The following is a 13,131-nucleotide window of genomic DNA, read 5'->3' as shown; positions in this document are numbered from 1 at the left end:
GTTAATTCTCTATGGGCGTTTCATTTGAAGGGGCTGAATATTTGTAGCTCCTCCCACAGGCGAGGAAGTGGGCAAGTTCATCCAAAGTCTTCCTCCCCCCTCTAGTGGGGAGGACTGATAGGCAGCCACACCTGCCTTAGGCCTTTGTTTGATTTAACTTTAACAAAATGGAGGGACAAAATGAACTTCTCTCAAGCCTAGCCAACACTTGACCTTTCTAGATGATTCTTAAAACCATCCACAAAAGCAGCACTTAGGATTTTCTCATGCATCTAAAGTAAGCTCAAAAATCCAAATCCACCCAACTTTCCTGGAGTCTAGTGAAAACTTTCTCCACACTCTATGTCCTGTCCTGATGACAATGTGACTGACTAATTACCTAATTGCTTCCTCCCAGACTCAATGATCTTCATTATGCAGTAAATCCCCAGCTCTACATTGGACTACATTTTTCAAATCTCACCAATAACAGATGTTACTACTGGGAGTGATAGATGTCATACATCATACAATGATGCAGATATCCCTACATTTTCACTCATATCTGAATAAGGACTAAGAATGGGTGAAACCTTAGATTGATAGGATTGGACACTTCCAATTGGCATCATAGGAATGATCTCTGCAGGCACATTTTAAACTGTTGGGACATACAATCTGGAAAGGTTATTTTTGCAAACATCATTGGATCTAATCCAGTGCTGGGAACTATGATAGGAATTGTGTCCTGTCTTTGAGATCCACAAACAACACACTTTATTATCTTCACAGTCTGCATTTTTGCATTACTAATTACCAGCCCCCATCCCCCCCCCCCAACCCCCATATGGAGTGGTGTTGAGCACAGAGGGGGATGTGAAAGGGATGGAGGGAGTAGAAGACACAGTGGGGGGTGCTGATAAGCACATTCCAGTACATGGTGTAGAGGAGGGCTGACAGAAGAAGACCCAGGATTACTTTTTAAAGTTACAACAGATGTGGTGGGGGAAGGGATGCCTCATGGCAACTTCTTTGTTCTCTGTATGATTTAAAATCCTCCATCTTGCAATAAGAAATGCTCATCATTTCTCCAACTTACTTCAATTTCTCTCAGTCACTTCCATATACACTTTCCACCATAACTCAGTATGCACCAGCCTATTATAATCCTTCAACCAACGTCTGTTTTCCTTCAATACACTTATCCACAAACTTTCATTTAATCTACCGGTTTCTGGCATCTCAATTGCACACATGAACGATTTTAACTTCATAACTGCAACTTTAGTTTCGATATGCAGCCTCTAGGGGGAACTCTTACACAATACTACGTATTTCCGGTTAATAGCGGAAATCGCTGCTATTTAGTATGACAGAATGCTTTCAACTTTTATTCCTAACTGAAACTTTCCTTTCTTTCTTTCATCAACTGAGCTGCTGTTAACATCTCCTCACTATATCCTGTAACATTAGAATTACCCATCATTGTAGGGCACCAACTTAACAATTGCTACTTATCAAACCCGCAAACTTAAGCGTAGTTGCACAAAGCTCAAACGGTATCCGATTACTATAAGTAATCGCCACCGAACCCACTAACTTAAGTGCAGTTGCACAAAGCTCAAATGATATAATAGTATTGAACCCACAATCTCTCTTGTGCAGGGCACCAACTTAATAACCTCCAATTGCTTACTACTATGCAATTGGTGTTAATCCTACACACTCATGAGGACCCCTGGTCACTACTCATGAGTCTTCAAACACTCTCGTCAGAGCATTGGTCCAAGACTCTCTTATCAGAACTTGGCTGGGATCCAATTCTACGTCACAGGATATCCGACTCAGCTGTCTAACAACTTCCGTTTAGTTTCAGTATGTTCTACCACACAAAGAAGGAATACTCAAACGGGTTCTTACGGACAGATCAGCTATAATTTGAACCCTTATATCGCAATAACACCAATTCAACTCTTGAGAACCCACAAAAGCGGAAGTTTCAGAGGAGATTCGTAAGAAATAAAGCTTTCTTACCTTGCCGGCATATGATCTCGTCTGATGGTTCCGTTTAAGTCGCTCTCGTGACGTTTGAATCGGAAGTTACGCAAGCTGTCTGCCCCACGGTCGGGCGCCAATTCTGTCAGCGCAATTCATGCGCTTTCCTTCTTCTTTGTGTGGTGCCAAATCAATTAGAAGTATTAGTATGTGCATGCCATACAGCTTATAATGAGACCAGACACACTAGGTGGTTTCATGAAAGCATCTTCTCTCTTCCCTCAGTCATGGTACAAGAGACGCGCCCCTTTATTCACATTACATTGACTTAAATAGCAGACATGACATCACAAAAGGGGTGTTCCTTAAGAAGAGACTATTGGCTCCTTAACCTGAGTGGTTTCAGCAACTACAACTGTGTTCATAGGTATATTTGGAAACTGTAATGTAATCCCCCTCTTCCCCCAACCTTATTTACCTTAAACAAAAGAATGCACACATGGCTCAAACATCTGGCTTTCGGCCATCTTGTGGACAAAAATGTGTACTACAGAATAATGTCTTCAAACCAGATACACGTCTCTCACAGTGTGTGTGTATAATGTGTGTGTGTGTAGTTGTATAATGTTATGCTCATGGAGAGTAAGAAATAATTACCTAAATTTTTTTAGCAAAACAAGCATGGTGGGACAATACAGAGCCGGAGACATGTACAAGGGACAGGTACATTTAACAAGGTGACCACATGCACCTTTGCTGTTTGTTACAATGGTCAGCAGATCACACTAAGTTTAACAAGAGCTGACTAAAACTAGTAACCTTCTCTATGCTAGACCCCAAAGTTAATGATTTTACCCCCTCCACTTCAATAAATTACCATGGATGGTTGAATAAGTACAAAATATATATATATATTTTTCTTTTTCTGTTATCTAAACCGCTGGTGCATCTTATAGTCTGAACAATACGGTATTCTATGCTATGATGTGATAATACTGTCACTATGGCTGAATTAAGACCATAACCTTTTTCCTCTTTCGAGGTGTATGTATGTGTGTGTGTGTGTATATAATCTCTTTTATAGCAAAGTTTTGTTTTCTTCTTGTTAGAAAACACAGTGGAGAAAAGCCATATGTCTGTGACAGGTGTGGTCAGCGATTTGCACAGGCTAGCACCCTGACCTACCATGTCCGGCGACACACCGGTGAGAAACCCTATGTCTGTGACACCTGCGGAAAAGCATTTGCTGTCTCCAGTTCTCTGATTACTCATGCAAGGAAACATACAGGTAATCAAAGTAGTCTTAGTGTGTACTAGATCCTTCAGTGGTGCATACAAGTGCAAGGTGGGGGGTTAGGCTCCATTCACACGTCTGCAGAATGGGTCCGCATCCGTTCCATTGCGGAACGGGGGCAGACCCATTCATTCTCAATGGGGCAGGAATGGATGCGGACAGCACACAGTGTGCTGTGCACATTCGCATTTCCAGAGCGCAGCTCAGGAAAAAAATAGAGCATGTTCTATTCTTGTTCGCAATTGCGGATAAGAATAGTAATTTATATGGGGGTGCCAGCCGGGTGTATTACGGATTCGCAATACACTACTGACGTGTGAATGGACCCCCAAGTCCATATACGTTTTCAGATTTCTAGACCTCCCGGTAGCAGGATATACCTAAGATATATGTATGATGGAGTATAATTATAGTGTAAGGGGTGTAACCCTGACTACTGCATTACATACATCTACATGCTTCATGAATCCCTTTTGTATTGTTATCTTCAGTGTGCACTTATTTTTGACTTTATGCAATTTCTAGGGGAGAAACCTTACATCTGTGGAGTTTGTGGAAAGAGTTTCATTTCTTCTGGAGAACTTAATAAGCACTTTCGGTCTCATACAGGTAGGTCACTGGTAACAATAGCTTACTTTTTCATAAAAATATAAGTACAGATGTCAGTCTGTTATGCTATGTGCCACTGATCAGTGGGGGTCCCAGGTGTCAGACCCCCAATGCTCAGTTAAAAATCTCGGAAAAACCCTTTAAAGAATAATTATCATTTTATAAAACTTTTGACATGTCAGACGTTTTGATTGGTTGGAGCCTTGTTGCTAAGACCCCCAACAGTCGCTAAAATGGAGGGGCACAGGTGCTCCTCTCAGTGCTGTGCCTCTTCATCTTTAACCACTAATCCTTACAGAGATGAGCATGTAGTGTATGGACTCGGATACATTTTATGGATCCATATACCCCACACTCAGCTCTCTGAGGAGAGCCAATCAAAGCTCAAGGGGTATGGCGCTCAGTTGATTCTGCCCCTTAATATAGAGAGTGTTGGGGGTTTCGGCACCCTGACACCCACCAATGAAAACTTTTGACATGTCATTAGAACATGTGAAACGTTTTATTAAATGATAGTTACATTTTAAGCTGTAGAACTCTGAGCTTTTACTTGAATCCTTGTATGGGTTTTGTTCAGTAACTCGTTAGAAGAGAACGAACATGTAAAGGTACAGCTACAAGTTTGTTTGTGATTAGACAATTATGCAAGCTATGTGCCCTAAAATTCATGGCGACAACAACAGAGTGCTTTAAAAGATAATATAATAAATTGCATGGTTACAGGCTGTTGTATATGGAGCATGACATTTTACTTTATATTCTGAATACAGGAGAAAGGCCGTTTGTCTGTGACGTTTGTGGAAACGCCTATACTGATGTGAAAAATTTGAAGAAGCACAAGCTGAAAATGCACAATGGTAAGTAGAGATGTTCTCTCTACACACAGAGCCAGGAGCCGTGTGCTGTAAATCTGTCAGAAGCAGCAGCGCATCCAGCTATGTACAGGAGTTGTACGGACTCTGCAACAACAAAATGGTAGGAACATGTTTACTGGAGACTATTTCAAAAGCTTTTTAATTTAGGAAACAAATGAACAATAAAAAAACTTCAACACAAAGGTATTTGTGTAGAACGAAGTGGCACATACACAACGATTTTCTACCCAGAAATGTGCCGATAAGGACAGATCTCATTACATACACTTTTTTGGGTGGTAACATGAACCTCGACATAATTGAAGAATGATTTATGTCCACTCTTATATACCGGAAAACTGATTATTTCTGCCTTGGTGTTTGCCACAGTTGGATTCTTCCATAGATATGAAACTGAAAGTCGTTTTGCAACTATAACCTATAGCAGCTATATTATTTGCTGCTTATGAATTCATCATGGGACAACTAGGGCCATTTTTTTAATGGTTTGTCATGAGTTGCTTAGGCGCTATTGTAAAAGTCACAACTGATATTGTTTTCCAAAAATAGTAGTGTCAGAATTTTTTAAAATGCTAATGTATCTGTTTAGAGTTCAACAGAATGCCATTTTTATTTTTCTAATCACATACCTTCCCCCACAGTTACCCAGCAAAGCGTCCATGTACTGAAGCACTTAGGAGTCCTCTCCAGTATATCGCTGAGCTTAGGAGTCCTCAATATGCATTAGTACATAACGCACAGGCCAATGACAGGATTGCTGTGGGGGAATGCAGCTGAGAAATAGTCTGAATCTGGGTCTTTTGAGATATCCAGCCATTACAGCACGTTATGGTAAAGGATTTTCTTTAATAAGAAAGGGTAGCTTTAGCCGTGCATGCGCTGAGTAGAAAAAAAGGTCATTGCAGGTATAAAGAGAGAAAGGAAATCTGGCATTTCGGCTCAATAGTGTAAATTATGATAACATTTTTGGTAAATCCTTTTTTTGCTAGAGTGATTCCCCCTATGACAAGGTTTTCTTCTCTTGAACAGCTCCAAGGCTACTGCCATTGCCTGCTGCTGTTCAAGACAACATATACGAGGAGGCCAGGAAGGTAGCTACTGTGCATGTGTGGTTATACACGCTCCCCCCAATCCAGCCACCCAAGAGGCCGGCCCTTAAGTATGCAGTGAGCAGACGTAGCAACCCCTGATAATGAGCATTCTTTGAGGGACTACAAAAGGAAGCATAGCCAGAAGAGGCACTATTGAAACAGAGTGCATTAGTAAGTGGTTTACTCTGGCCTTATTTTCAACATAAATATCAATGTTGGAAGTGAGACAACACCTTTTAAGCGTGTCCTCTGCTTTGACCCCTATTGATCAGCTGTTATGTCAGGGAATCAAAAACAGGTGTTTATTTCTACATCAACGCTACCAGTCATTACATGGGGTCCATTGAACTAGTCCCCTAGTGACTCGGTGAGTCACTCTTCCTATCCATTCTGGCTAACAGACTAGCATCCTGAACAGAAGAACCTCTTTTAGGCTATGTTCACATCTGCTTCGGAGGCTCCGTCAGCCTCCGTAACATTTGATGGGAAGAGTAGCGCCAAAGACAGAGCCACTCTTCCTTAAAAAAAAAAAAAAAAAAAAAACAGGCACCATGACAAACTCTACTGTAAGTCAAAAGGGTCTGCTGGGTACTGTTGGTGTCCGTCATATGCCAAATGCAGCACTGCATCATGGTTTCCATTTACAACAGAAACCTTAACACAGATATGGATAGAGCCTTATTAAGTAAGATTTTCTTAACTCGGTGAGGAACATTGATCAATAATGGCGTGTTTTGCGCCAGAAAAATACTAACATTGCAAATCAAAAGTAGCTATATGTTTCACCTTATTTTTAAACTACTGCTACAATTTGCGCCTTTTAAGCAGAACATAAGTTGATAAATGAGGCATAATATACGCCAATTTGTAGCTACATCCACTTTGGCATTCAAACTTGTTTTGCCCGTTTCATTCTTTCTGGCGAAAAGGAGAAAACATTTGCTGTATTTGGCGGAAATCAAAAGGCCATTATTTTTAGCGTATTTTGCACCATACTTCTGGCACAACATGATCAGTAAATGTCCCCTAGTATGTGAAAATGGCATTTTAAACCAGAAAGCCCCTTTAATGCATTGCAGGAAATGAAGAAACAGATGAAGCAGAACCTACTGACAGAAGCCTCAGTGAGGAAGACACGGCAAAGAACAGTTCAGCTCCAGACTGTCTGGACTTGAAACCGTCCGAGTTGTTCTTGCCTCTCACTCTCCATATTGGCCCAGAAGACCACCAGATGTTGCTGCCTGTATCAGATAATCAGTGTCTCTCTTCTGACTCTTTGTTGAGGACGTCAGTCAACAGCTATTCAGAGCCACAGTTTATATTTTTACAGCAAATGTACTGACAGAGAACTGTCTAAAATCAGACAACATACTCTTTCTGTAGGCTGAGCCTAAGCTGGAGTTTTAGAGCTGCACTTTCCTGCTTTCTAGAGGAACACTTTTTTTGATGTGATATACCGTCATACATTTTCTTGTATTGTTTTACCAGCACATTTGCCAGTCCTATTTCTTGATAAATAATTTAATGTGGTAGAATGTTTACAGAACTGTATTTAGCTTAAAGGGGTCCTCTGGGCTTTTACTAATATCTCTCTGCCCCCTGTGGAAGACTGCAGTACATACCCTTCTGTTGCCCCGCCATCTCCGCTGCGCTCACGTGAACCTTTTGGACTGGCTGCAGTCTATTCCGCCAAGGTCCTGCCTGGACATGCTCCTGAGTTGTCCTGTTCAGCTACATAATGTAAATGCAGCAGAACAGGAAGACTCTGGTTGGGACCTCAGCGGAAGAGCCTGTAGCCAGTCTAGGAGGTTACATGAGCGCAGCAGAGATGGCAGAATCGGCTGTGCAACAGGGGTGAGTACTGCTGAAATGATCTTGCTTCCACAGGTTAGAAGGCAGAGGGATTTTAGTAAAAGCCAGAGGACATAAAGACATTAGACATATATCTGAACCTTTGCCCTAGGTATCATGTATAGTAAAACTCTGGAAATAAAAGCAGCAGTTTCCCAGGCTGCCTACCACCAAGGACATGGTGACAGGTAAAAATAAAATGCAAGGTTCCAGCACCAGTCCAGCATAAAACTTCCTTTATTAAATCATGGAAGATGAAAAAGTAAAAGACTAGTAAAGTGACAACCTTTAAAGAGAACCTGCAACCATGAAATGCAGTGCAATGTTATCGAGCAGAAGGAGCTGAGCAGATTGATATGTAGTTTTATGGGAAACTATTCAGTAAAACTTGTAATTTATACATTTAAACCTCTGCTCTTTCTGAGCTCAATTGTACATGGGACCGTCTTATCGTTGACTGACAGCTATCTCTGTATACACACCTATACAGAGAATAATATCAATCACTGATTAGACAGTTCCCATGTACAACTGAGCTCATAGAGAGCAGAGATTTAAATGTATAAATAACAAGTTTTACTGACTCTTTTCCCACAAAATGATATAAAAGCTACTGTGGAGAAAAAGGGTGAATATTACTGTTATTTTATCACATTTACTGCTGCTGCCCAGGTTTAACTTGGACAGCCACTTTCACAGATTTGTAGTTTGGTACAGTGTATCAGTGTAGTCACAAGCTCTTGGCACAGGAGAGAGATGTGCTTACTGTCTGCTGTAAGAAATGTCTGCATTTGTTTTCACCCTGCATAAGTTCCCATTCACTGACAGAGTGCAAAGATCTTAACTGGCAAGGAATTGAACTACAAATTCTATTAGTAAGTTGCAGAACTATTCAGTCATTATAAGACTCCCAAACTCAGACCCATTTTAAAAAGATGTTGAGGAAATCATGTCTGCCTGTACATATGCAAAATGACATACCGCCCACTCACATCAATGTGTAATGGGAGCTCTATGATGTCATACGCCATGTTGTCAATCTAGGACAATCACTTTCAGCTTTTTTTAAATATGTCATTAGTTTACAAGCACTCAAACCCAACCACATGTCTTATTTAGATCATCCAGTTCCAGAGATTGGGGTTGTTGTTTTCTTAGCTTTGACAGCAGGTGAGTCATCTGATGTGCTGCTGTCTCAGCCCTGTAGCCTGTATAAGGAATAAAAATGTAGGCACTGTTCTGAACCCTTCATACCTTATACATTTTGGACATCCACAGGCTGATTCCCAGCATTGGCTGCTTCCTCAGGCATGTTGCTTGTATAAAAATACTCCTGCATTTTTTATTTTCTTTCATGTTTGTTAAAGAGGACCTTTCACCGATTATGACACTGTGAACTAAGAATACAGACATGGAGAGTGGCGCCCGGGGATCTCACTGCACTTACTATTATCCCTGGGCGCCGCTCCGTTCTCCCGCTATGCCCTCCGGTATCTCCGCTCACTAAGTTATAGTAGGCGGAGATTTCAGTCACAAAGTTATGGTAGGCGGAGTCTGCCCTTGTTCTGCTGTAGCGCTGGCCAATCGCAGCGCAGAGCTCACAGCCTGGGAGGTTATTTTCTCCCAGGCTGTGAGCTCTGCGATGCGATTGGCCAGCACTACAGCAGAACAAGGGCAGACTCCGCCTACTATAACTTAGTGACCGAAGATACCAGAGGGCATAGCGGGAGAACGGAGCGGCGCCCAGGGATAATAGTAAGTGCAGTGAGATCCCCGGGCGCCGCTCTCCATGTCTGTATACTTAGTTCACAATGTCAGGATCGGTGAAAGGTCCTCTTTAATTAATGTTGCTTTGCTATATGTAAATAGATGCTGGAGAAATTTGGAGGATAATGTGACTTCATGAAAACAGGGTCTTTTATGATGAGGTCATCTTGGTTCTTCTGGCCCATTTTTAGCACACTCTTTTGCACTATTATGTCAGTTGGGTGGTGGGTCTACACCCTCTGCACGCAATCTGAAAAAAAGTCCCATCAGACAGTGGACATGCCAGCGTGCATACTTGCATTAAATTGAAGACATCTTCCCATATATGTTTAGAAGTTTGTTATGAGTTAGACAGCTATCTATCCCAACTCCTCCATTCACATGCATGCTTGGTTCAGCCGAGTATAGATCTGTTTTCTGTAGGGAAAGAGGAGAAAGCCCATGTCAAACACCTCTAGTGGCAGCGGCTTCTTTCGCTGCAGAATGAAAGGAGGGGGCATTAAAAATTTAAGCGCCCAAACCTTCTCTCCCTCAGCTCCTCATACATGTTAGATTATCAGCTGGTCCCACTGAAAATGGTGTGTTCAATAGTATAATCTGTACGGGGCCTTTATCCCCAGATCCAGGTTATTTTACTAGCATGTGCTGTTAATCCTAAATGTATGACCACATCTGTAGGTAAATATCTGTAGCCAGCTTAACGTAAAGGGAATCTCAGCGTCACCTGCACCATACACTGCTTACTCTAGTCTCAGAACTGACAGATTTCCCTTTAAGCTAGCCATACCTCTGAGAAAGGTGTCATCTGTACTCTCATTTTGACGGCAGCTATTTCTCCCGATCCGCTCACCGCTCATGTATGTATGCATGCTTGGCTTGGGAGAAGATATGGAGAGGAGGAACCAGGGGCGGACTGGGAACTTTAGGGGCCCCTGGAAAAATACTAAAAATGGCCCCCGTTTTTTAGTTGGGTCTAAATTGATGGAAGGCAGTACCAGCAATACCATATTGTGGCACATTATATCACCCTAATAGAGCCAAATACCACAGTGCATCACAAAATGCTGCCAGCGGCACAAAATACATCCCCAAAAACTTCCACCGGCTGGCTGTGAGGAGGGCCCAGGCGGCCCCCTGGGTATCGGCCCACCAGGAAATTTTCCTGTAAGGTCTATGGCCAATCCGCCCCTGGTAGAAACTGAACTCCTCTGGCAACATTGAAATCCAACATGCCCAATCCTTATCTCCGCTGAGAGCAGCTATCAGGGGAGAGTGGGAGGCAGATGGTTAAAAATTGGGGTGGTGTATATGGCCAGCTTTAGATTTGAAACCATGCATGAGAAAATAATAGATAAAGTTGACTTCATTTTAGGATTTCCTCCTGGCTAGGCATCAGAATTACATTAAAGCAGTGGTAGCAGTAGCGTTAACACTGATCACCTATACTTGAGATGCTCCCCTACCTCTTGCAGCTCTATAGGTAGTGGGCATTTAGCCTAATTTTCAATGGATATGTAGATGTCATCTAGTATGCATTCACACTCCACTTTCCATTCAGGTAGTAGACCCAGAAGTTTTAAGTCATGGGTATAGGTTGCCCTGTATACAAAGCAAGCAGCATATAACAAGGGATCTGCGGTCAGGTATACATGGATTTACCCATTTTAAATACAATAAAGGGAGAAATGTATCATTCCCTCTGCAGCAGAAAACTGATGCCAAAAAGTCGCAAAGTGTGGTGTGCAATGTAGTTAGACAAGAAAAAGACAAAATACACGGCGCCTCATGTGTGGTACCGCCTAATCAATAGTATGTTATTATGGTGCGTATTTTGCTTACCGGATTCTGTTGTGAGGAGTCACAACAGCTGTATATGCCTTAGCTGGTATCTATCCCCACCAGCGTCAGGGAATGCCGTGCTGCTGATCCCAGCTCTTCCTGTCTCGATAGTTCCAGGAAAGTTTGTATGCAGAAAATCAAATACCTGAGGTATTCTGTAAATTGTCCTGACGAAGGGGGCACTTCGCCCTTGAAACGCGTTGACTTAATAAAATAATATTATTAATCCCAAGGACTGATCTATATACCAGCAGCGCTGGATAGTGGTCTCATACTTTTATGATGTTCAGTTTGCAAGGCGTTTTGGGCACATTACTCACTTTTCAAAGCAGCGAGTGGTGTGGGGCTGGTGTATGCTGCCTGTCACGTTTATTATAATCTGGCATAGATTATAGCGGAGATGTACACTGGCTCCCTTTCTGGTGTAGATCCCTGCTTTGGCGCACAGACCATGCACTTCTTAATTGTGGAAGCAGGGGAGAGATTAGGTCCGGTATATAAAAAGTTAGTCTTGATAAATCTCCCTGTGTCTAATTACGGACAATAGCAAACTCTCTCCAGAAATAGTAGTCAGCACAGTTTTCCCTGAGATCATTCTAGTGCCTTATTCTGTTTGATAATCCCATTAGGGCTGTACTATAAGACCGCATAACTGTACAGATTCTTGTCTGCGTATTGTCATCTTCTCATGATTTAGTGTTTGCGTTTTCTTTTTAGTAAATTCTGTGCAATACATTCTAAATGGTTCTAACACTAAGGCCTCATGCACACTGCCGTGTTTCACGGCCGTATGCGGGCCGTGGAACCGCGGCCTGGATCCCTCCTGAGAGCAGGAGCGCACGGCGTCACTGGTTGCTATGACGCCGTGCGCTCCCTGCTGCCGCCGCAATACAGTGATACACTGGTATGATCTATACCAGTGTATTACTGTACTGTGCCGGCAGCAGGGAGCGCACGGCGTCATAGCAACCAGTGATGCCGTGCGCTCCTGCTCTCAGGAGGGATCCAGGCCGCGGTTCCACGGCCCGCATACGGCCGTGAAACACGGCAGTGTGCATGAGGCCTAAAAGGAATGATTCCCAAGTCCACCAGACCTGCTTATATTAGTTGCATTTTTATTGTTTTAAATAAAGGTGCATTTTTTTAAATCATGTAATGTTCCCTGTTTCTGTACTGTCTAGTGATATATTCTAGAAATACTTTAGCATAAAATATGCATCAAGCTTGCCTGAATTCTGATATTTTCTTTCATCTGTGACACCATTGACTTTCTACGTACTTGGGGTCCATTCACACGTCCGCATACGTTCCGAAATATCGGGAACGGGTGCGGACCCATTCATTCTCAATGGGGCAGGAATGAATGCGGAGAGCACACTATGTGCTCTTCGCATCCGCTTTTTCGGAGAGCGGCCCCAAACTTCCGGGCCGCGACTCCGCCAAAAAATAGAAGATGTCCTATTCTTGTCCGCAATTGCGGACAAGAACAGGCAGTTTTATGGGGGGTGCCGGCCAGGTGTATTGCGGATCCGCAATACACTACGGACGTGTGAATGGAGACTAATTCTTATGCATGACATCTTTGGTTAATTTTTATATACTTTTTTTCATCTCCATTTGTGAGAAAAGCGTAATATAAATAAATTCTGGGAGGAGATTTACTGCATTACACACAAAACTACCTCTAAACTAAAATCTTATAATCTGGTCATCTGCCCACCAGCTATTTTATAGTGGAGGGTACTGCCCTTTGAACTCTCCCTCATCAATACATCTGTGAAGACTGCCTGACATGCCCATTGTGTCGTCCTGTACTGCATATGAAGAAACA

The 13,131-nt window shown here is 42.5% G+C and overlaps 1 protein-coding gene across 1 annotated transcript in view; it reads left to right on the top strand.

Annotated features, from left to right (window-relative positions):
- The window catches only part of MYNN (myoneurin), a 35,798-nt gene extending 27,713 nt beyond the window's left edge, over positions 1–8,085 (top strand). Inside the window, exons 5-8 of the mRNA XM_044291837.1 lie at positions 3,084–3,262; positions 3,794–3,877; positions 4,648–4,734; positions 6,923–8,085. Coding sequence (XP_044147772.1) covers positions 3,084–3,262; positions 3,794–3,877; positions 4,648–4,734; positions 6,923–7,185 — 613 coding nt within the window. The 3' untranslated portion in view covers positions 7,186–8,085. The remainder of the gene's footprint in view (positions 1–3,083; positions 3,263–3,793; positions 3,878–4,647; positions 4,735–6,922) is intronic.
- Positions 8,086–13,131: the final 5,046 nt, after the last annotated feature.

Source organism: Bufo gargarizans, chromosome 4, assembly GCF_014858855.1.
Source record: "Bufo gargarizans isolate SCDJY-AF-19 chromosome 4, ASM1485885v1, whole genome shotgun sequence".
Taxonomy (NCBI): Eukaryota; Metazoa; Chordata; class Amphibia; order Anura; family Bufonidae; genus Bufo; species Bufo gargarizans.
This window is presented reverse-complemented; position numbering and strand designations above follow the sequence as displayed.